General features: G+C 43.2%; 1 protein-coding gene across 2 annotated transcripts; it reads right to left on the reverse strand.

Annotated features, from left to right (window-relative positions):
* Positions 1-357: 357 nt before the first annotated feature.
* CXCL12 (C-X-C motif chemokine ligand 12) lies at positions 358-22,471 on the reverse strand. Of its 2 annotated transcripts, XM_088139417.1 has the most exons (4): positions 22,150-22,471; positions 14,794-14,911; positions 8,387-8,473; positions 358-3,780 (listed from the first exon to the last, which is right to left on the reverse strand). In XM_088139417.1, the coding sequence occupies exons 1-4, from the start codon at positions 22,211-22,213 to the stop codon at positions 3,765-3,767; spliced, it is 285 nt and encodes a 94-aa protein (XP_087995543.1). In that variant the 5' UTR covers positions 22,214-22,471; the 3' UTR covers positions 358-3,764. The 2 variants fall into 2 exon arrangements, with proteins under 2 accessions (XP_087995543.1, XP_087995542.1); XM_088139416.1 differs by lacking the exon at positions 358-3,780 and having other exon boundaries at positions 3,787-8,473; positions 22,150-22,337.
* Between the last annotated feature and the right edge of the window lie 298 nt (positions 22,472-22,769).

Consider the following 22,769-nt stretch of genomic DNA (forward strand, 5'->3'; position numbering starts at 1 on the left):
TTAAAACAATACGAAGAGCAGCACAACCTGGTGCACGGCAAGAGATGGGAAGGGAACCTGATAAAGCAGCTGAGTAGATATGGTCTAGACCAATGTTTTTCAACCTTGGCAACTTTAAGATGTGTGGACTTCAACTCCCAGAATTCCCCAGCCAGCCCCCCATCTTAAAGTTACCAAGTTTGAAAAACATTGGTCTAGATCTGCAACATCAGTGCAACTCAGAGAAATTGTGATCCTTAAAAATGCCCTCAGGAATGGCAGTGAGAAAATAGGCTGACCGGTAGCAAAAACAGAAGTTATCCATTAAAGAGGGGTTTGTATGCAGAGATCTGACACAAAGACATAAACTACTTACGGTAAGGATACATAAAATTGAATACAAACTTTATTCAGAAATTAACATGTGCTTACATACTTTGCAAATACGTATATTTACAAAACAGATAGCATAAAGTAGTTATACATTTTCTTTTCAAGATGAAAAGTTTTTTTTCACATTATTTTGGGAAAACCTGTGGGCGTGCCAATTAGGTCATCCATAGAATGACAGCATTAACTACTGCTTGCCCTGAAAACGATCCACGCTATTGAACTCTGGTCCGATCTTCCTTCAAGGTGTGACAGTTGCGTTCTTCCTTAGGGAATCGGTTGCTCGTGTGCGTTTGAGATGGGGCTGAGACAGGCCAAACCAAGGTGTCATCTGATCCTCGCTTGCCTCTCTCTCATGTGCCTTCTTTTCTCTATCCTAAGCAACAGCAGGGCAGGATCGAAACCAATCTCTTCCCAAGGGCTTTTGAAATTGCTGCATGAATGTAGGCCAAGGGGGCAATGCCAGGGACATGATTTCTGTAACCCAGTAATGTGCCCGTTTTTTTACCTTGCCTACCTAAGTGTCTGCTGAAACATCTTATCTCTTGCAGTTTTCATGCCTTTTTTTAAATAGGTTACTGAGAAACAAAAATATTGATCTTTGACTATCAATACCCTTGGGCAAGCACTGAGTACAGATGCCCCCCTCAACTGCTCCAATACATCCGTTTGGAGCATCTGGAATTTCGACCCTATTCCTGTGTGTTCTGAGATGTTTTTTTGAATGCTAAATTCATTTCCTCCTTAGTAAAAGCATAATTAAGAATAGGAAGCATTAATTAGCATTCTCAATATGTAGCATAGCCTCCAAATGTACTAGCTGCCCAGCAAATTCCTATTATTAACATAGAATCCTACATAATCCAAAGTAAGGTTGGATTACTTTGAGTTGAATAGTGTTTAACTTTGCCAAGCGTGTTTAGGACTGTAGCAGAACGTGCAGAATAATCTCATTATATCCTTTAGGGCCAGAAGCATGCAATTATGTGTGGAATGGATACGGCTAGAAGGTTGCAAGTGTGTATGTGCGTGTGCACGTGCCTGCAGTGTTAGATATGATTGAACCTCCACCAGTCCACAATGGTACACCTCCCAAAGTCCCATCATCTAACTCATTGGTGGATAATCTGGGGCTGCCTTGACTGCAGTCCTTTTTTTATTATTCTTATTATTATTGTAGCTACTGAAAACTCACTGCATAGTTTACTTTGAGGTGGGGAACACACAAACACTGTAGTGTAAACCCCCAAACAAGGCACATCACAGTTGAAAATCATAAAAAACCTTCAAAAGATTCCCTGCAAAATATGGTTCCACCTACTTCAGGGCCGCAAGCTCCTGAAAATCAATGTTTCAGCCCCTAGCTACAAGAAATTGCTCCCCAGGATACGAGCAAAACATCTTACGATTCTTCAGCAGTAACGAACTGATATGTCTCTGCTTTGGTATATTGAATCTGTAGATGGAAAATACTGGGAAAAATGTGTTTGAATATGCTGATTAAGACAGATTACCTAGTACTAATTCATCTTTGGCATTTCATTTTGAACAAGAAAGGTAAATATTTTTGCATATTAGGGTTAATACAGCAATACAAAGATTGTTCATGGGGCAGTTTAAACAAGTACTTTCCTATTTATCCCACCGTGAACTGGATTCAAATACTGAATATGGAAGTTGCTCATCCTTAGCTAAATGCAGAGGCTCCATACAAATTATTCAGATGACAGCATTTTCAGATACGCGTATGACAAATATGTAAATCCGAATGCTGGTATCTGGTTGTTTTCTCATTAACATCTACCAAGCCATCTTCCAACTATTCAGAAGATAAAATTTGGGTCTCATAGGAACCTCATAGGTACACGAGGTTCATCCCTTCTACATTTTGCTTCTAGAAATAATATCATCCCTCTTTGTGAGTTCAAATTCTAATTCTAATTAATTCATTCCCATTAATGTTAGGCTCCATCTGGCACAAACCACAGAGTCAAAAAAATAACAAAATGTATGTCTCGACATCACAACAGGAACCACCCCAGCTTCTTGTTCTTGTGCCCTAATGAAAGATGTACAAGTACATAAATCATGAGGTTTACATTGTGACATCTTAATGTGCATTTCTTCCTTTGCTCCCTGACATATATATGTTAATCGGGGTACAACATAGATTTCTTTTGTTCACTTCAAGCAGGGTGGGGGGGTAGGCATTTTTCCTCCCTCTCTTGGCTGGTTATTCTGTTCAGGAATGGTGGGGGGGGGACAAAGTGAAAAGGGCAGAAACCAATTTAAGAACAGGAGGTCCTTAAATTAAGACTCAAAGCTGCATTTAAAGGCCATCAAAGTCACCAATAACAATTCCACTGCCACCATTTTTGTATGCTGGACAGCAATATGTTATTGCTCTTTGGGTGATTAAAAGAGGGAGAAAGGATTAAAATTACCTCTCAGTGGTACAGATTTGTGTTAGGAGGCACTATATTTCTTTTTAAGTAAAAAGAAAGTGGCTATGAAGACATCTTGCTTTGCATTTAATGTAATGTAGGCTGACTCTCAAAAGCTACTTTTTACCACAACTAAAAAAAAATGCTCTGCTATTTTATACTGTAGTCCACAATGTCCATTAAAAGGTTTAGAAGTTGCCACTATTGAAATATGTAAGCTTGTGGTTCACACATTTTGGTCATTAATGGCCTGGATCAGGTTCCCTGAGAAGAAATCAAAATAGTCTACATCAGTGTTTCTCAACCTTAGCAACTTTAAGATGTGTAGACTTCAATTCCCAGAATTCCCCAGCCAGCATGGAACTTCTGGGAGTTGAAGTCCACACATCTTAAAGTTGCTAAGGTTGAGAAACACTGTTCTATATGTACTCAATCTCTGATTGTGAATGAAGATATTAGGAATGCTGACTATGTCTCTTACTCTCTAATAACGGTCCTTTTTCAATCTTCATTCATGATGGGGGAAGCGTATCTGAATACCTCCCCTGCTACATGAACACCATTTATAATTCTTGCATATGCAAAAAACAGCCATTGACATAACACAGTCTTGGCCACTACACCTCATCCTTTGAATAATTCTCCCAAAAGTATTCCCCCCTCCCTAGTTCTTCCCCATGCAAACATATCAAGGTGTCAGTGCCCAGATTCTGCACAGCAGAAGGGGATTAATATTCTGCTTCATACAACTTGCTGCTACTGGAATTAGTGATTACAAAAAATCAAGCAGTATCAGTTCCTGCTACATCAAACAATATTGGCAAAGACAAGGCATTCTGTGCAAAAAAGAAATTCAGGAAGTGCATGAAACATTGTGCTGCATATAAAATCATTCCCTAATAGTGGGATATCTCTGGCTTCTACCGAGAAGCATCCTGCAGCGCTCCTCTCTTACATCTTGACTCTCCTGTTGGTAAAGAACAGAGTAAGAGTCTATTAAGGAAGATGTTGGGTCTATCAAAAAGAAAATGCCAATTCCAGACACACATGGCCTATGAGATTGGACAGGAAACAAATTTGCCATACCCGCTTATAAAATACGAAGCCATTGCTGGCTAACATTGACTCCAACTGTGTTCATAATAGAAATCAGCCCTGTTCAGTATTATTTACCCCACTACTAAAGAAGGACACAGTGGCTGTGTTCACACAAGATCCTTAAATAAGTCAAGCAAAGATGTAGCAGATACATGCACACAGCATGCTACGTTTGATTAATGTTCACCTAGATTGGATACGGGCCCTAGCACAAACCCAGCCCATTTGGTTAATACATGGATTAGTTTGGTTAGTTTATTTTTCAGTGCATTATGTGACCTCAGAAATCAGATTAATTCTGTAAACTAGGTAGTTAGTAGCTCTGTTTCAAGACTATATGCTTCAAGTAATCTCTCCACCTGGCATTCATATTTGCGTTGGGAAGTTATACAGAAAGGGCCTTTGTATACCATTTATTTATTTGTTTGTTTGTTTATTATGGTTTTCTGCTGTCTTTCAAAATTAGAGGGCTTCCTCATGGAGCCTTCTAGGTACAGGTATGAAGATTCCTTAGCTGCAGATACTGCCAGTACCTGTCATGAATGCCACTCGATGCATGATATCTAAGCTAGAGGTCCTTCACGCCTTCCCATTTGGTCAAGAGGTGGTACTCAGCTGACCTTGGCTGATGTGAAAAACAAAGGAAGCAGAGTTGGGCTTCTTGCAGGTTCTAGTTTGTAGACTAGACTAAGAACTCAAAGAAGCATCCTGAAAGTCAGTAGAAAACTACTTCCCACTTATTGCCAGGAAAACCATCTAGATACACCCTTGAAGTCAGCTAGGAGGTGTGCTCAACTCAAAGAAGTTTCTACCTTTTGGGGGGACATGTTACTGTAATATAAATAATACCTGGAAGGAGCTCTAGTGGAATGGAACATCTGTACACTACAGAGAACCAGCACAATACCAAGGGCATTTCTGGGAGAATAGCATAGAACTGAATCCTAACTATGGGCCAGGTTTTACTTGTGCAGCTTGCTATTTTAAGTCCTGGGGTGTAAAAGTATACTTTTTTTAAAAAAAATTTAAGTGGACCTGCACTGAGGAAAGCAAAGCTCTTCCTTTGGTGGAATTTGGACTTTGTGGTACTCTGGGTCATTAAAACAGGAGAACCGGCCTAACAGCAATCCCCCCACAAACAAATAATGGGCAGTCAAATGTTGAGGATAATGAAGTTCTAGGGAGGAAGAGACCCCTGTAGCAAATAGAAACAGAAGAAATCGCAGAGATGGAGGAACCGATCGGTTTCTGAGCAAACACTCTCTCTGCCTGTATGCCTGCCTAGCCTTTCATGAAGCCACCCTACTGACGTTCCTCTCCTGTGTTCCTAGTTCCAACAAGAAACACAACAGGGTTGCGCCATTTGCCCGACCCCCCCCCCCCACACACACAATTCAAGTGCTAGAGAAAGGTCTGCAAAGCTAAAGCAGAGCTACCTCAAGAGGACTGAGGCAATGCCTCAGTTTGCATCCTTGGGCGCGGCTTTCTTACTTAACAAGGATGGTGTGTGCAATGCCTACAGGAAAGAACAGCAGTAGAGGAACCGTGGACAGCTAATGTAATAGCATTTCCATAGTTGGAAAAGGCAGCCTACGAACCCTAACATAATACATCCAAAAGGCACCACTCTGCCTCCTCTCCCTCAGCGCCTGGCACGGCCAACCAGTGTGTCTATGACTTACTTGGATTCTTGACACAGAACTGTCAAGAGAAGAAAGCAAATTGCACTGAACAGAAAAGTCTTTTGATATTAACCAGTAAGAAACACATTAACCTTGGTGTAATCTCATTAACCTCTGTGCAACTGGCTATGCCATGGGCTTCTTTAACTAGCTTTTCATATTGCTATTAACTGTATTTTAAAATATGCGGCTGATTTCTTTCGACTTTTCAGGTTGTAGCTCTCATGTTACCTTTATTTTGAACTCAGGGATATTTAATCATGGGGGCAAAACAGATATAAAAATCATATTGGACAGCTGGTGTGTGTGTGTGTGTGTGTGTGTGTTAAAGTTAGTGCAGCCCCAGAGACTGCCAATTTGATTACAGGAATGATATGGAAGGCAGAGAGAGAGAGAGAGAAAAAAAAAACATTTGAGTTAGCAGGTGCAGTCATAATTCTTATCTGTGATTCTAATTCATTCCAAAAAATTCAGGAGCCATTCTTTATGTTGGAGCCTGCCAATGATTCAGACAACTGTCCCTCCCTTTCTGCCACCACCTCTGTCTTGTATCTGCTGTCATTAAATGTGGCTGTCTAAGGGGAACATGAAGAGCATGGAAGGGCTTTAAAGCCCACCAGAGTTCTGCTGTGACCCTGCTGGGATTAGCAGCTTCACAAAGAGGCTCTGGGACTGATCACAAAGTCTTCTCAGAAAGATGCCAGACCCAACGCTTTCAGGATTCGCGTAGGCTTATTGGCAGCTCCATCTGAACAACACCCATAGCAACAGCTACAAGGCCAACTGGGAGACAGATGTAGAAAAGGTTGACATTTCCCTGTTGATATTAGCAGCAGGACAAAAGTGGTTGTGACTGTGTTGCAGGGGAGGTGGAAACATCTTCCCCTCTCAGCCATCCTATGGGACACATGGTGTGTGAAACTGGGCAGGTTCATGTGCCCCATCTGCGTTATTTGGGATAACAATGATACTGCTATGGGGTAACTTTATTTGGGAGGGTCTGAGGTTCCCTCCCCTGGGCAGGGGGTTAGATTAGAAGACCTCCAAGGATTCTATGTGATAACAAGTTAAAAAGGAAAACAGAAACTCATCAGCCCCGATGGAGTTCTTTAACAATCCTTTCCTTATTATGCAGCTATTTAAAAACACAGCTTAATTACTTTGGTTTAACACAACTGAGAACTGATTATGGTATCTTCATCTGGTTTTGATTTGCTGAATCATAATTCCTGGTAACCTTCACCCACAGCAGTTGCATGGTAAAGAAGTAAGAAAAAAGGCAAAAGAGGTTAGTGAGCAATGAGCTTATATCTTAGCAGGAACCTTCAAGACATCAAAATAAGTCTTGGACTTCCCAAAACTGCATCCTTGCAACAGCCTGGACAACATAGTAAGAAAACTTCCCTACACAGCCTGAGAAGATGAAACAACTGACAACAGCCCATCTAAAAAAGCATTATTTTTTATTTAAAAAGCATTGATTAATAAATTTCCATATACAATTGGGCTTTTATAGGATTAAACTAGCCACTTTTATTGTTTGAAGGTATATAATATCTGCAGTACACTTTAGAACATGTGAAAAATAGATATGCTACATTAATATAGTTTTAGATATTCCTATTACATGTGGCCATTTATGGGCAAGGCACCTTTAAGCAACCAACAGATACATGGCTGCAATGCAGATATATAACATTTGACAAATAGCAGGTGATGTTATTTGGGATTGGCTTGAAATGTGGTCTTAAGCAGACAGGAAAATGGATCCCAGGGGTGCATGAAGGAAAATTCAAAGGACTTAGTTCAGCGAGGACAGCTGTTGGGCAAACTCTTTTGAAGTGGAGTGTCTACAAAGACTCTTGTATTTAGTATTTCCAATAACAACATTCATACGTAAGTTTGCTGCCAAGAGACTAGCCTTACTGTGTCTGACATGTTTGGGGCCAACTTTTTCCTTGTACTGCTCAAAATAAAAAAGTCTGGAAGAAAATCTGTTTAAGCAGAGATCATCTGAACAGACCCAAGAGCAAACTAATGAAGAGCTTCCAGATCTGGCTCTGGGGCAGCTTAAGAAGAATGCGCAAAAGGTCCAAGAAATCTGGTGCATGAAATTCATAACTCCTCCACCCACCCCATGCACACATTCTTCCATACAGACTCAAGGTTTCTGTTTCTAAGCTTTCTTTTCCTGCAAAATATATACATAAGGATAAAAAAGGACTATGATGGGCTCATACGTGCGATTTAATGGAAACTCATGGCATTAACACAGATGAGAACTGGCCCTGTTATTACTACTGTCCCAAAAGTTTCCACCAGATCTGCTTCATCTGATAAAGAACCTTAATTTTATTTTACTTCCATAATTTATTTGAAGCAACAAAGGTCTCATCTATTGCAAAGTGTGTATGAGTGTTGTCATATCCCAGATTTCAAGGTCACCCTCCAGTTACTCCCTAAAACCATGGCACATGTTTCAGCTTCAGACCAAAGTTTTTCCACTATACAATTGACCTTCAATGTTTGAAGATTGCAGATTGAACTATCCATATATAGAAGTTGGAATGAAATTCTGTAATTTATGTTCCTTGTGAGAACTACTCTGGGGCAACTGATACGCATGTTTTCACATGGCCCACTTGAATCCTTATCTCTTTAGGCCCAAATACTGAAAATCTCTCTTGGTGACAGACATGAAGCAGCCTCCAAAAACTCTGCTGAGAGCAAGACCTTTTTGGCCTGTTTTACCCAGGGTGCTTTTGTTATAAGTCCTTCAGTTTTGCAGCTTACTTGTGAAGGTATTTCTCCAGATACTCATGAATCCACTTTAACTTGGGATCGATGCAGATCTGTTTACTGCTATTTTTCAGTCGTGCACTGCCAAAAAAAGAGAAAAGAAAATAGAACAGAAAATAAAATAAACTCATGTACATAAACCAAACCTGAATTTGCTTGTTCAACTTTTGTGACAAGGGACAATAAAGACATCTGCTCCTTATAACATTACACAATGAAAGACAGTTTTTTATTATTATGGCAAAATTAAAACCATTAAAAGCATTCACTTTGGCTATAACACAAATTGACACAAAGCAGTGCACTTGAGTGATAGCTGGACCACCTTCAAACCAAGGTCACTGTGTCCTAAAGTTAAATAGGTTCAAAGCTTTTTGCTACCTTCAGAAGGCATGCTGTAAGTTACAGTGTTTTTATTTTCATTTGGCCAATTTGGCAATTTCTGAACCTCTCCCAACTTCTCTATGAAAGAAAAGACAAAGTGGAAGAATGATAGGACATAGCTTTGTGACTGACACTTCTAGCTACTAAGCAGAAAATGACAAGGAGGGTTCTCAAATCATCATGCTTTTTGGAGATGCACTGAAAGAACAAACTCAACACCATTTTGTGTTCTCTGAGAGCAACAATATTCAGCATCTCTGCAATGAGAGAACAGTCTAAGGACCAGTACTGATAGATCAACGATATTCTTATTGCTCCCTGTCTGAACTCTATGATTTGTACCAAGCAGTCTCTAACCTCAACTGTAGAACACATAGCAAAAGAACTTTTTTTATATTTGCAGGATTGATCCCATCTGCAGAAGAAGCTATTTTTCCTGAAAATTTCACCCAGAATTTGCTGGTTACCTGAAGTACCCCACAATTCTGAAAACAAATTGGATCCAAACCAAAGCTGAAGCTAAAGCTCCAGACTCAGTGTCTCACCAATCAACTGATAAGGGAGGTTCTAAACTGGTTTTTATTTTAGGTCATAGCCCTACACTGTACAGTGAACTGTTTCATTAGGATAGGGGGAAACGTTTCACTGACAATTGCCCAATAATTTTTTTTCCCCCCAGTTAAGGCAGACCCAGATCTAGCACTGTGGGGATACATGGAAGCTGCCTTGAACAGGACCCTTAACTAGTCTGTCTTCCTTAATCTTTTCTGCTCAGCAATCCAAGTTCTCAGAAGTGTATTTATAAACAATATAAGTAGTATAGAAATCAATTTTTAAAAATCATCAGTTGAAAATGAAAAAGTATACAAAACTATTACATTTCATTATTTTCAAGAAAATATAGTTTTGCACCATTTCAATCACATTTAATAGTACAGTAGAAAGAACTTAATTATAAAGCTTCTCTGTAAAATTACCCAAGTTACAGTACTTATGACTTATTTTAATTTTTCAATACATAACTATATTTATAAATAAATTGTGGCTCTGTTTAGCTAAGGGAAGCATGTAAGGTTTTGCTCCCTCTTCCTGTGTGGTTTTAGTTTTTATCTTGTTTGTATGAGAGGGTTGTTTTAGGGGGAAAGGATAATTGCAAGAGATGTGCTCTTCTGAATTTTGAAGAAGCAGGATAGAAACAGGATAAAAAGAATACTAACACTTTTGAACTTTGGTATTGGAGAAAACTCCTGAGAATACCATGTGCAGTCAAGAGAACAAACAAGTGGATCCTTGGACAAACGAACCCAGAGTTCTCACTCAAGGCACAAATGACCAGGCTCAAATTATCCTACTTTAGACACATTATGTGAAGACCGAGCTCTTTGGAGAAGGCGCCAATGCTGGGAAAGATAGAAGGAAAGAGAAGAAGACCAGCATCAAGGTGGATAGACACAATTATGCAGCAATGGGTGCACTGTTGGAAGACCTGAAGGACCAGGTTGGAGACAGATCCCCCAGGAGAAAGTCTATCTATGTGGCCAATAAAAGTTGACCCTGACTTGATGGCCCCTAATCAATCAATCAATCAATCAATCAACCAATCAGCTCTTCAGCTGAGTTTTTGCTACATCCAGGAACTAACCTCCAGTGTTTTGGTGATATGCCTGCTTTGGATGGGGAACAGGTCCACTGTCTGGGGGTCACAATAGTGGCAAGGAGGCCTTTTAGGAGTCTTGGCAGTTTAACCAGTTACCTGGGGGAGAAAGAGCTGATATATGTGCTGGCAATCCCAAGGCTGAATTACTGCCACTGGGCCCTAAGCCATATAAGGCTTTTTACACCAATGGGAGCACACTAATTTGGGCTCAAAAAGCAAATGACATCTAATGTGTCTGTTTCAACCCAGGGAAGACATACTGTCACATTTTGGGCTAGTATAATTTCAAGGGCTGTCTTCAAATGATTTTTTGTTCTTCTCTTACATGTAAGTCACCATGTTCAAGTTAGTCCCTTTTGACCTGTAACAAAATGACAACTCTGCTGAACAACAGTCCTCCAGCAGTATCTCTAGTCATTGCAAACTAGAAGGACTGGATCTACTGCAACATGTTGTTCCAAGGGCTCAATCCTACCAGGTGGTCCAGAAGAACATCACGTTGAATGGTATCAACCTACAAAGCATGAGTTGTGGTACTCCAAATTTCTCCATCCATTTCCTGGTATCGATCATTTACCAGTTCCAGTTCCATATCCCAGTTAAAAGCCATTTTTATACCACCAACTTCATAAAGACTCCTGATAGTTTACAAACAATACAGGTAGTTCTCACTTACCAGCTGCACTAGGGCCTGGCAACTCTGTCGCTAAGTGGTGCGATCATTAAGTGTGACGTCATGTAACTGTGCTGACTTATAACATCAGTTCTGGATGCAAATCACCATGAGTTAAGTGCAACATCACATGACTGCGACTTGTGACTTCCTGCCAGCTTCCCTACTGACTTTGCTTGTCGGAAGCCGGCTGTGAAGGTCACAAATGATGATTGTTGGACCGTGGGATGCTGTGACCATCACAAATGCGTGCTAGTTGCCAAGCACCCGAATCACAATCACGTGACTGTGGGGACACTTTGAGGACCAGTCATAAGTCTCAGTTTTCAGCGCCATCATAAGTTCAAACAGTCACTGAATGAGTTAAGGTCGGTAAGTGAGGACTACCTGTATAAAGTACATAAAACCACAAAAACAATCCTGCCTCAAAGACAAATCCAGCACCAGGAGCAACTTCTTTACCGCTCAACAATTGAAAGCTATTTGCCAGAGCTCAGCCTTGAATGCCCTCTGAAAAACTGTAAAGGGGGGCACCATCTGGATCTCTGGATGGAAAGTGTTCCATAAAGCAGGGCCATAGTCCGAAAAATAACGTCATCTAATTTTATTTGAGGGAAACACTTTCAACATGCCCTTATCAGCCAAATGAACCGGATGGGTGAGTTGTACCTGAAATAAGTGGTCCTGCAGATACCAAGCCAGGAACTTTATAGATTAAAACCAGCACTTCTTGAACACTTTGCCTCTTTTAATCCATGGGTAAAAAGAATCTTTAAAATAATTTTGGTTCAGAGGCTGTTTGCATTGCAATGAGATCAGTGTTTGCAATCCCTCAATGCAAGAATCTGTATCCTTCTGTCTCTGCTACCATCTGCACTCTTATTAATCAACAATCCATGTCCTATTCCAACTTCTGGGACTGGTGCAGTCCCTCTAGACAGCACATTTATCTTTGTGAAATGGTGCTGTTTTCTTGCAAAACAACACTTTTAGGCTCCTATCTTTTTCATACAAGCATCATTTTTTAACTCCTGCAAACTGGAAACCTTTGGAAACTCCTCAGGTGAAACTTAGAAGAAAGATCTGATTCTTTTAGAAAGTTCATTCAAACGTGCTTACAAAATTTGACCAATTCTGCCAATAAATCTGCCAAACAAAATTTATAATTTTCTTCTTAAAAGAAGAACAAAACCAGAACATAGCATCTTGGAAGAATTAATCCGCTCAGAAAGAATTGCTATTCCTGACGATGTGTTCTGACTCTGTCAAACCGACAAACAATATATAAGTAATGCCTTATTTCCAATTAGAGTCAGTGGGAGGTACAGATTTAGATTTCAGAATCACAATTAGACACTAAATTGAATTGAGGGACTAGTCTAAGGTAGAAAAAGTTGTTTTCTGAGTCTGTAACTCATGGCCTAACCCAACCCTGATTTTAGCTTGCTGTTGAGGCGTAAAGCTCTTCAGAGAACAGATGCAATTACTTACGGATTTGTTTGTTTTTATTGCTGCATCGCTTTTCTTCTCAGAAGACCCAGGATGGTTTACAAAAGGGCAATTATAAATTAAAAAAAAAAATCAAAACATAAACACCAAAATACAAGAAAGTAGAAAACAGCAGCAAATACAATGGATTTAAGAACCCAGAACATGAAAGCTAATATAAAAGAAGTCTTAAAAGTCTTCCTGGAGGCCACTAAAGACAAAAGGTTTCGCCCACCACAGAGAAAAGGGGTGTTGTTGGTGGTAAGAAACTGGAATACCAGTCAGAATATAGCTGCCAAATTTCAATGGAAACCAGCAGTGCCAAGTGAAGGGGCTCTCACTGTGTAGATCAGTGTCGGTCAACCTCAGCGACGTTAAGATGGGTGGACTTCAACTCCCAGAATTCCCCAGCCAGCCATGCTGGCTGGGGAATTCTGGGAGTTGAAATCCACCCATCTTAAGTCGCTGAGGTTGACAAACATTGGTGTAGGTATTTAAAGAACGGAGGGGCAACACGGAACAATGCAAAACATGACTAAGTCTCTGGCACCATCCTTTGTAACCAGCCACGCAGGTGGAAGCTGAGCGTTGAGCCAGTTTAGGAAGACAGAAGGACAATGGCAGTCTTGCTGTATGAGGCAGTCATCCAGATTCAAAAGGGAAAGGCACTCTGAGCGTGTGGGATATTCACATAAATCCCGGCCAGCAGCTCCTTTAAACCCTTAAAGCTGCATCATTTTAGTTTCTAAAAGCAGAAACCAGGAATCCCCTCCCCGCCCCAAACACTGTGACTTTCATATTTCCAGAAAGTTTAGATCTTTAATATCCTCACCGATCCCCCCACTTGTGCTCAATTGCACCCTTACTTGACTGCCAGCGATGGCAAAGTCTCAGGCCCAGGAAGGACCTTTTTCTCATCTGTTTCTTGTTATTTTAACTACCGTAGAGATCTTTGGATGGAATGGAGTATTTTGTGTGCAGAATATATGCTGTATCTGTTCTCCAGCGCTCTTCCCCAGAATAAGGAGGCAAAACGATTGACCGTGTGGACAAGCATAGTTGGGGTTCAAGCAGATTTCATGAATTTCTAAATAATGATTATCAGCACAGCAATACTCAGATCAATTTCACGAAATAAGATTCTTGAGGCTGCATTCCAATATGCCTTAATCAAGTATATTAAATCCTTGTTCTTTTTTTTTTTTCATCTGTTTCATGTAAAATATACCTTGAAACATAAATGAAGCATTCCACTGATATTACCAAGAATTACCATGTGAACTAGTTAGATCAGAGAAGCATCATTTATTCTGTTTTTTCCTTAGAAAAAAGAAAAAAAGAAAAAGACCAAAGAAGAGGAAATATAAACATGTACCCACAAATCCCATTGTTGTTCATGAGGGGAAAAAGTCAACATTTTCCATACATTTATATAAAATAAAATAGATCATTACCACCGGTACAGTGACAGCAATTGAGCAATTGCTAGCCATGGCCAAGGCTCTAATTTCCCCAGGCAGTTAATTTGATCAACCCGGTGAACTGAACCTAAATTTCCAGATGGCACAAACCGTTTATACCAAGGAGCCACAAGAGGGCAGAAATACCTCTCGTGGGCCTTTCTGATATTTTATCTGTTTACATCCATGAAGATCTCATTTTAGTTTCATGAAAATAGGAGGATTAGATTTTTTTTTAAAAAGTGGTATGCTGAACTTACTCCAAATCTCTCATTGTCAATGCCTCCTCCATTTCAAATGCAAAGACAATTTTTCTAGACCGAAAACCATTCTCTTTTCCAGCTAGGAAATTAATTAGAATACATTCTGCTGAAAACACTGAAACTGTGCAGTTTTGCAACATGAAATAAAAATCATAGTAATAGTAACATTTTTTAAAATGTAAACACAGCCCCTACTGAAAATAAGCAGAATCCAGTGAATGTCACAATAGCTGGGGGAGGAGGGGACCTTGTAAATCAGATCAAGAATGAAAACTGGCCTATCTTCCCGCTCGCATCCTAGTTTATACCTTTTGTTGTGGACTAATTAAGTACGCTAACTGAAATGCTACTGCTGAATCTGATCCTAAAAGCACACGTGGAGAAACCTCGTGTTCTGAACGATGGAGCTCCTTAACTCACTTCAGCTTCCGACTGGCACAAGAGGCATTAAGAAAGCGTGGTGCGGACGAACTCACATGATCTGAAGGGAGCAGCCAGGGACCGTCAGGATCTTGAGGTGCTTGATGTGGGACTTGGAGACGTGGCTCTCAAAGTATCTGCAGGGGCACCGGTAAGTCAGGCTGATGGGTTTCCCTGCAGGGCAGCACAAGAGAGAGGCCTTCAGATACCCAGCCTGATATTACCCCAGAGTACAAATAATTCCAGGCTTTAATTCTTGTTTGTGGTTTTTAGAAGACAAAAGTGGGGTGAGAAACTGGAACATGCATCTGCGGATTTTTAAAAGAGGCCAGCTAATTGTCCCAAGTGACTGGCGGCAATTATGCAAGATAAAGGCTAGAACTGAAAGGCACTTGGCCTCCACAGTGTTATTCCTGCTAAATAATTTGACCCGAGGCCAAATGAAAAGGCAGACAAGAAAGAAATCTCACAGCTACACAAAGCCGAATGCAACCCCCTCCCCATATGCACTGCCACCCCGGGCAGGAGAAAGGGGCTAGCGGGGCATTTCAGACTGAAGTGGTGCTCTGAGTTTGACGATTAAGTTTGCAGCCACAAAAACAATCTTATCGCAATTACGGGCTGCAAACTCCGCTGCAGTTCCAGGGCAGTTCAGCTCGCTGTCAATTAGTTTTAGGCAGAGCTGTAAACCGTTTGAAGTTTCCATCCCTTTTTCTCCCTTGCATGTAGTGCTGGTAGAGGAAGCCTAAAGATCGCAAATCCTGTTTCAGGAATCACAATCAAAGATGATGGTGGATAGTATTACAAGCCGGTTTCTTTGAACAAGTTATCATTAGAAGCTGCTTCTTCACTCCTGCAAGCCTTGGAGGTGGTTTCCTCCCTGGTGCCTCGTGGCAGACCAAGGAGATAACAGGTCCCTTTATCACAGCCAGAAAACCTAGCTCATTTTAAGGTCAAATGAAGGAGGAAGGAGTGAATGAATTCTTTCTTACAGCCCAAAGCTACCAGCAGCACAAAGCAGCCCAGAAGAACAGAATGCCTTGGCAATAATACAAGACATAATGAAACAGTAACATAAAAGCAACAGATTATATACTGCAACCAGAAAGCGAGAGAGATTGTGGAGTTTGCTAGTGTCCCCTCATCATCTACGGCTGCACGCAACATGCCGCTGTGCAAAACGTTGCTACAGTGTAGGAAGCAGCAGGCCGCCTATCCGCAAGTAAGTGTCAAGGGTGCCTGCTGGGGAAGCGCGTGACATAATGTCATTGCGTAGATAACACAAATTAGACTGTCCAGATCATCTGCACATCGATATCATGAAACGTGTTATATCATGATGGATTGTACTGGACACCTATGAAGGAATTCACCAGGGTGCCCTGGAACATTTATTAAGAGGGGCATAGTAAGTTTACTGTATAGATACCTATAAGATGCACAGTACATTTCTCACGAAGGACATTTTCTGGCCCGAATTGTTTTCCCAAAGGCAGGAGGAGGAGGAGGAAAAGAATAACAAGAAGCTTTGTTTCCAAAACTTTAACCATCCTGGTAACTCTCCTCTAAACCTGTTCCATGAACAAATGGTATGATGCAGTTTAAAAAGCCAGTGCTGTGTTGTGCTATATTAAGAGACGTGCTGGCCCCAAATCACGGGAGAACCATTCCATTGTACTCTGGTTTAAATAGCATTTGGAATATTGTGTCCAGTTCTAGGCACCCCTCTTTAAAAGGAGATAGAGCACATGGAACAGGTTTGAAGAAACCCTCTCTGAGTGATAAAGGGTCTGGGTGTGTTTAATTTGCAAAAAAAAGAAAAGAAAAAGAAAGCAGAGATCTACAATTATCTAAAAGGCTGTCATATGCAAGAGGGGGAGGATCGGTTGTATGCTGAAACCGGTGGCAGGACAAGCACCAATGCGTTGAAATTCAAAGAAGAGACACTCAGGCTGAGGAATTTAGGAGGAATTATTAGGTCTCCCCAATCAAAAACAAATGTTGAGCATCAGCCTGTTGGATTTGGCCCAATGTTCAAGCTTGCCAAGGTCATTTTGAATTGTGATTTTCCCCTCTAAGGTATTAGACAACCCCCTCTAGCTGGCAATCATCTGCAAATTTGATAAGCACCCTTCTTGTTCCATCCAATATAAATATGTTAAATAGAACTTGGCAAAGGATCGGCCCACCTGATGCTTTCTTCCAAGTTCCATACTCCTTGGGTATGGTTGTTCAACCAGATGCAACTCCACCATGTCACAGGACTATCTAGTCTACATTTATTCATCTTGGACACAAGATCACGAAAAACTTGTCAAACTCTTTAATGAGATCAAGGCATGCTAAATCCCTTGTTCCCTGGGTCTACCAAACTCTGAATTAAAAAAAGAGATAAGGTTAGCCTGGCACAACTTGTGATAAACCTACACCAACTCCTAATGGTAGCATTCTTTTCTAAGTTTTGGCAGACATACTGCTCTGTTCTAGCAGCTTGTCCAACTTAATTGGTCTGTAGCTTCAATTTTCAAAGACTGCAACCAATGGCTTCAAGGTCACCCACCCCAGCCAACTCCTTCTACCTCCTGGGAGCCAATGTGGTAGGGGGTAAAGGTGCTGGACTAGGAGCAGAGAGACCCAGGCTTTTGTCTACCACCAGCCATGGATGACTTTCAGCTAGAACCTGTTAGCCCAACCTACCTTACAGGGCTATTATGGGGGAAAATGGGAGGAGGGAGCACTGTATATGCTGCCTTGAGCTCCTCTACAAAAGGCGGGCTCCAAATAAATAAACCTGTTTGGTTTGGAGAGATGAATTTGCTTAAGCGAGCAAGGTGGATTCTTACAATACCTTGATCCATCTTGAGCTGTATTTTTCCCTTTTTCAATCATGCCGGGAAGGATTCCCTCTTCCAAGAAAAAAAATAGATGCAAATAAAGTGTTAAGCAGTTCTGTCTTTTCTATTTTATTTTCCCACCTCTTCTACACCAAAGACCAACAAACCCCCTTGACTCTTCTTTTATTTCAGACTTTGCCCCAAACCCTTCTTATAGCCAAAAAACCTCACCTCATTCTGAGCTTTCTGACTCCATCCCCGTCTGGCACTGCGAGTTTAACCTCTCCTAGTTATTAGTCCTTGCTTCTATTTCCTGTACTTTCTTCTTGTTACAATTAATTTATTTAAATATAATGTGAATTGTGCAAGGAATGAAGGGAAAAATGTAAAAGACCATAACTGATCATATCAAATCTAGCATTTTTACATTAAAAAGTCAGTATAAAGACGTGAATTGGCTACTGCAAGGGTGCATGTGGGTTAGCAATGCTCTGGGTTCGAAGGTCCATGGCTCAACTCATGGAATATATATGGAGAGGTAATTTTAACTGATGCCCTTTACTCTGCTGCCCACAGGCACCCCACCTCTCAAAAACCTGCTCCGGGGGTTAGCGGAGCAAGACCAAAAAATGTGGTACGGAGGAAAGAACTGACCAAGCACAGTAGCCTCTTTTCCTCTCCCTTCCCCTCACCATCACAAATGAAGGATTTCATTTCATCTGCATTCAGCGCACTGATCTCTGAACTGAATTATTTTTAAAACCACGGAGAAGCATTTATTGTCCATCTAGGTGGAAAAAAAATGTATTCTCCCAATTCGTTCTCTCATGCAACTTAACGACATGCAAACAGTTTTTAAAACATGGAAGAATTTAGCCTTTGGATCTGGTGAAAACATTAAGCAGATTACCAACAGAAAATAATGATCATCTGGAGGCCGATATTTATGCAAATCTTACTTAAATCTCCCCTCAAAAGCACTCTCCTCTTTATAGCCCCAAGGGACTCAAGAACTCACATTATGCTAAGTCTTTTCCACACTTTTCCACAAGCATGATGCCCATTCTCTTCAAAGACAAGCACCTGGCTGAGCTCTTCACAAAAAAACATGGATTTATTTATTTATTTATTTATTTATTTATTTATTTATTTATTTATTTATTACAAGGAACAGTGGTGCTTAATCTTCTTTTCTGACTAACAGATCATCATTCAGCTATTTTTCTTAATGCCTCAGAAAAGAAAAGCTCCTTCGGAAAAAATGCATAGAGAGAAGAATGGTTTGCACATTGTCAGGAAAGGTCTGAATAGAAGGAGGTAAGCATATGCAGCTAATCATGGTTACAGTCTCCACAGGATTGGAAACCCTGTACAATCAGGATTCCTAATTTTGCAGATTAGAAACCTAATCAGATCTTCAACACAGGACAGGGGGAAGGGAAGGGAAGGGAAGAGGGGAGGGGAGGGGAGGGCAGGGAAAGAGAGTGTGTATAAATGCTGCATCTGTTTGTGACCTACTGAAGCAGATCTATTGGCGGGATCACATACAGTTGTGGTATATGCTCTTCTACGCGTTCAGAAACACCTTGTACTGAATCTAATCTGAAGCGCTGCGCAGCCCTGGTGCTTAGGCTTCTCTCTCTCTCCATGGCTATTAGTAGCTGGAGGTGGGGGATGATTTGGGGGACAGGATGAAGATAAAGTATTAGATTCCTCTCCAGTGTAGCAGTTTCAGCGCAGGCTGTACTTCTGCAGTTGCTTTCAGCAAAAGAAAAAAGGACATTAAAATCTATTCACCAATACTTTTTTTTTTTTGCTCATATGTAACATAACATTGAAAGTTGAATGGTTCTTTTTAAGATTGAAAGTTTTATGATGTAAACCACCATCTGCAGACTGAAGTGGGTTATACTATCCCTGTAATTAGTATGCCTCTGCTGTTCAGTCTTGCGCTTTTTACCTCCACTTTGTTAGAGGGTGAGACACAAGCGACCTCTTGCGCAACTGAGCCAATATAAAGCAAGGAAACTCCGAAGGTGAGTGTCTGGAAGGGCATCTTTCATGCTTCCTCTGTGCAATCAAAAGGAGTACATCTGCTTTCTATGACGGAAGCTTTCGTATCCACCAGTCTACAAAGGTTAGACCTAAAATCCAGAACTGATTGATCCTCCATATTAGACCACAAATTTAATTCGTCCTAATAAAAATATTTTCTCTTAAACATCTAAAAGCTCTCCTCAACTTTTTGCAGATCTAAGTTGAATCTCAAGCTGTGGCCTGTTGGTGGCATTTCTTGAGGGCACGTATGGAAAATTCTGGGGGAATAATATGGAACAAGGAACCACTTAGCAAAGAGTGTACATCTTCAAAATAACTTAATCCTGATTTTAACCCAGACTACAGCCTAGAACAAGAAATGCAAAGAATTATTGCGTATCCTCTGTGCAAATGTGTGAGCTGAACTGAAATTCCTTTTGAGACAATATTGAGTGAAATAGGTTGCAACGTCTCAGAAGTGAATTTGGTGTACATGGTCAGAAATAAGAAATCAGTACAGAAAGAAGGATGGGAAAGTTGCACAATCTTTGACTGCTAACACTGGAAGACACTCATCTGTAAGCAAGTATCCTCTAGAGCAGTGTTTGTCAACCTTGGCAGCTTTAAGATGTGTGGACTTCAACTCCCAGAATTCCCTGGCTGGGGAATTCTGGGAGTTGAAGTCCACTCATCTTAAAAAGCTCTAGAATAAGGGAAACATGATGGGGTCCTCAGCTCCTCTAACATTTGGTGAACAGAAGGCAGCTGCAAAATGAAAGCCTACTTTGGAAGCATGCAGTGTATCTCCTTGAAAGAAAAGGGGGCTCTCAAGTACCAGCTCTGGTGCCCAACAGTCCTGACAGAAGGCTGGACCCCCACGAAGACTGAACTAGTTCATGGCTTTGAGGAAATTTCCTGGTCTGATGGCCTGGCAAATGGCTTCCCTGCCTCCCACCCTAGAAGAGATCCAGAAGAAAATTCTCTGGAGGAGGGGGCATAGAGAAAGTGTCCACACACAAGCAGCTGCCTTCCCATTTCTGAAAGGGAAGAGCCCAACCATTTACCCCCAGCAGGGACCCACTGCACCCCCCAGCAGAAGCAGTGGGGGATCACAAGAGGAGATGCTAACTCTTCCTAGGGGGAATCCACATTCTGTTTCTCCTGATACCTGGCTGATGCCAGTATGCCCACAGACAGGCTCCCTGCCTGCCAGACTTTTAAGCTTTGAAGAAAAACAAAAACAAAACCCACCTATACACACACACACATTTTAAAATAGGAAGCAAATTCCTCTTGATTCCCAGGAGTGCCTCTAGGCTTCAAATGGATCCTGTCCCTTTCTTAAAAAATAAGAGGATGGTGGCCGTAGCCTCGTTGGAAGAACAAAGGTAAATTCAGGTAGCCAGGAGCCTCCAGAGAGGGAGATCAGTGCAATTGGCAGGTAACAGGTTGGTAAACCAACCGGTTCTCTCCCCCATGTTCCCACCTAGAGAAAGGGGAAGCCTGGTGGTGGTATGTTCTTAAAATCCCACCGACCCCAAAAGGCAATTTTCCTAACTGCAGAGTCCTGGACCCCCCTGCCTCTCTCTTCCCAATCTCTTATTTTGGATGGAGTGCCCGATTACGAGGGAGGAACGAGACTGATTTCCAGCAACTTTCCAAGAGAATTAATGCCCTTTCAGCTTTGCTTCGGACCAACTAGTCGGCGTCTCTCCTGCCTCTGCACAAAGGAATCCCCGCCAGCACTCTGGGACGGCGAAGCAGAGCGGGTCCCACCGGGGCTGAACACCTGGGCTCCCGGGTTCAGGCCAGCCCTGCAGGAGGAGGAGAAGGGCGGCCGCTTTCTTCGCCCTCGGGTCCTCTTGGCGCGCGCAGGGCGAGGCGACGCTCTCCGGCCCTGCAGCGTATTCTCCGCGCGGGCAGCGGCGGAGCTGCGGGAACCGCGAAGCCACCCACGCGCGCTTCCCTCGCTCGCCTCCCCAGAAGGTCGCCGCAGCAGAAATGCACCCACCCGCTCCTCGCCTCGCTTTGCGCGGCTCCCCTCCCTCCGCCACGGAGTCTCCGCGTCAACCAGCGCCGCGGTCACGCCTCTACAGCTCCCCTTCGCCGCTTTGGAAGGGAAAGACGCGGAGCCTCCAGCGCGGGTCGTCCCGGCAGGAGACCCCCGAACGCCTCCCGAACTCCCACCCTTCCTTTCTGGGCACGCCTTGCGCGGGCGCCGCAGGACTCCCCGGACACTGCCATCGCGCGAGCACCTGCGAAGAGGAGGCAGCGCGGCCCCGGGGACCCTCCGCCCGCCGTGGGGCCACCCCGGCTCTTTCCTTCCCCGTGCGCCCTCGCGGCAGCCTCGGTCCGGGTCTACCCGGCGCCGGCCTCGCTGGACCCGGGCGCCCGCGGCGGCGCTGCTGCGCTGCTGCGCCAAAGGGAGCTCGCCGGCAGCGCGTCGCGGGGCAGCCGCGCGCGCTTGGCAGGAGCCCTCGCCTCCCGGTGCGCCGCGGGGAAGACCAGCCGGCCGGTCGCCGCCGGCTGACGGGCACTTACCGTCGGGGCTCTGGAGGGTGCCGAGCAGGAGGAGGAGCAGGAGGGCGAGCCCGTGGCTGTCCATGGCCGAGCAGGACCCGCTTGCTTCGGCTGCTTCGGCTTTGAGAGGCGATCCGCTCTGGCCGGCCCTCCTTCCCTCCCTCCCATCTATAGAGGCTGCGGGGCGGGAGGGGAGGGGGCTGCGGGGGGGCGGGGAGAGGAGGAAGGGGCAGCTCGCTCTGACTGATTGCCTGTGGCGTGTTGTTGTATCCGTCCTTCCTCCGAAGGGGGCTGGAAGGTAGCCAAGCCCCTCTCCCCCTCCCGCCGGCGGCGGCGGCGGCAGCGGCGGGAGATGAGGCGGGAGGCGAGCCAAGAGCCCGGGCCGGATTGGGCCGGATTGGGTCGCGCCTCGCCGGGACTGACGCTACCCGAAGCGGTCCCGTCCCCCTTGGCTTCGGAGGGGCCTCTGCTGGGGCTGTCGGGCGGGCTCCCCCGGGCCTCCCCTCTGGGGTCCCATCCCGGCCGCTTGCCTTGAACTTCGGCTGCCTTCTTTGCCGCGGCCTCCTTTGCTGACTCTCGGCGCAGCGTCCAGGAGCTGGAGCGGGAGGGGGCCAGACGGGGAGCCGGGAGGGGGTTGTGCG

Source organism: Python bivittatus, unplaced genomic scaffold (assembly GCF_059951505.1).
Source record: "Python bivittatus isolate LINGU-HERP-01145 unplaced genomic scaffold, Pbiv_v1 ctg000210_np1212, whole genome shotgun sequence".
NCBI lineage: Eukaryota > Metazoa > Chordata > Lepidosauria > Squamata > Pythonidae > Python > Python bivittatus.

Coding starts and splice junctions, on each gene's coding strand:
- CXCL12 (XM_088139417.1), bottom strand. CDS start 22,213: ATGGACAGCCACGGGCTCGCCCTCCTGCTCCTCCTCCTGCTCGGCACC. Junction 14,912..22,149: donor CACCCTCCAGAGCCCCGACG/GTAAGTGCCCGT, acceptor GCTGCCCTGCAG/GGAAACCCATCAGCCTGACT. Junction 8,474..14,793: donor GGCTGCTCCCTTCAGATCAT/GTGAGTTCGTCC, acceptor TTTTTTTGGCAG/TGCACGACTGAAAAATAGCA.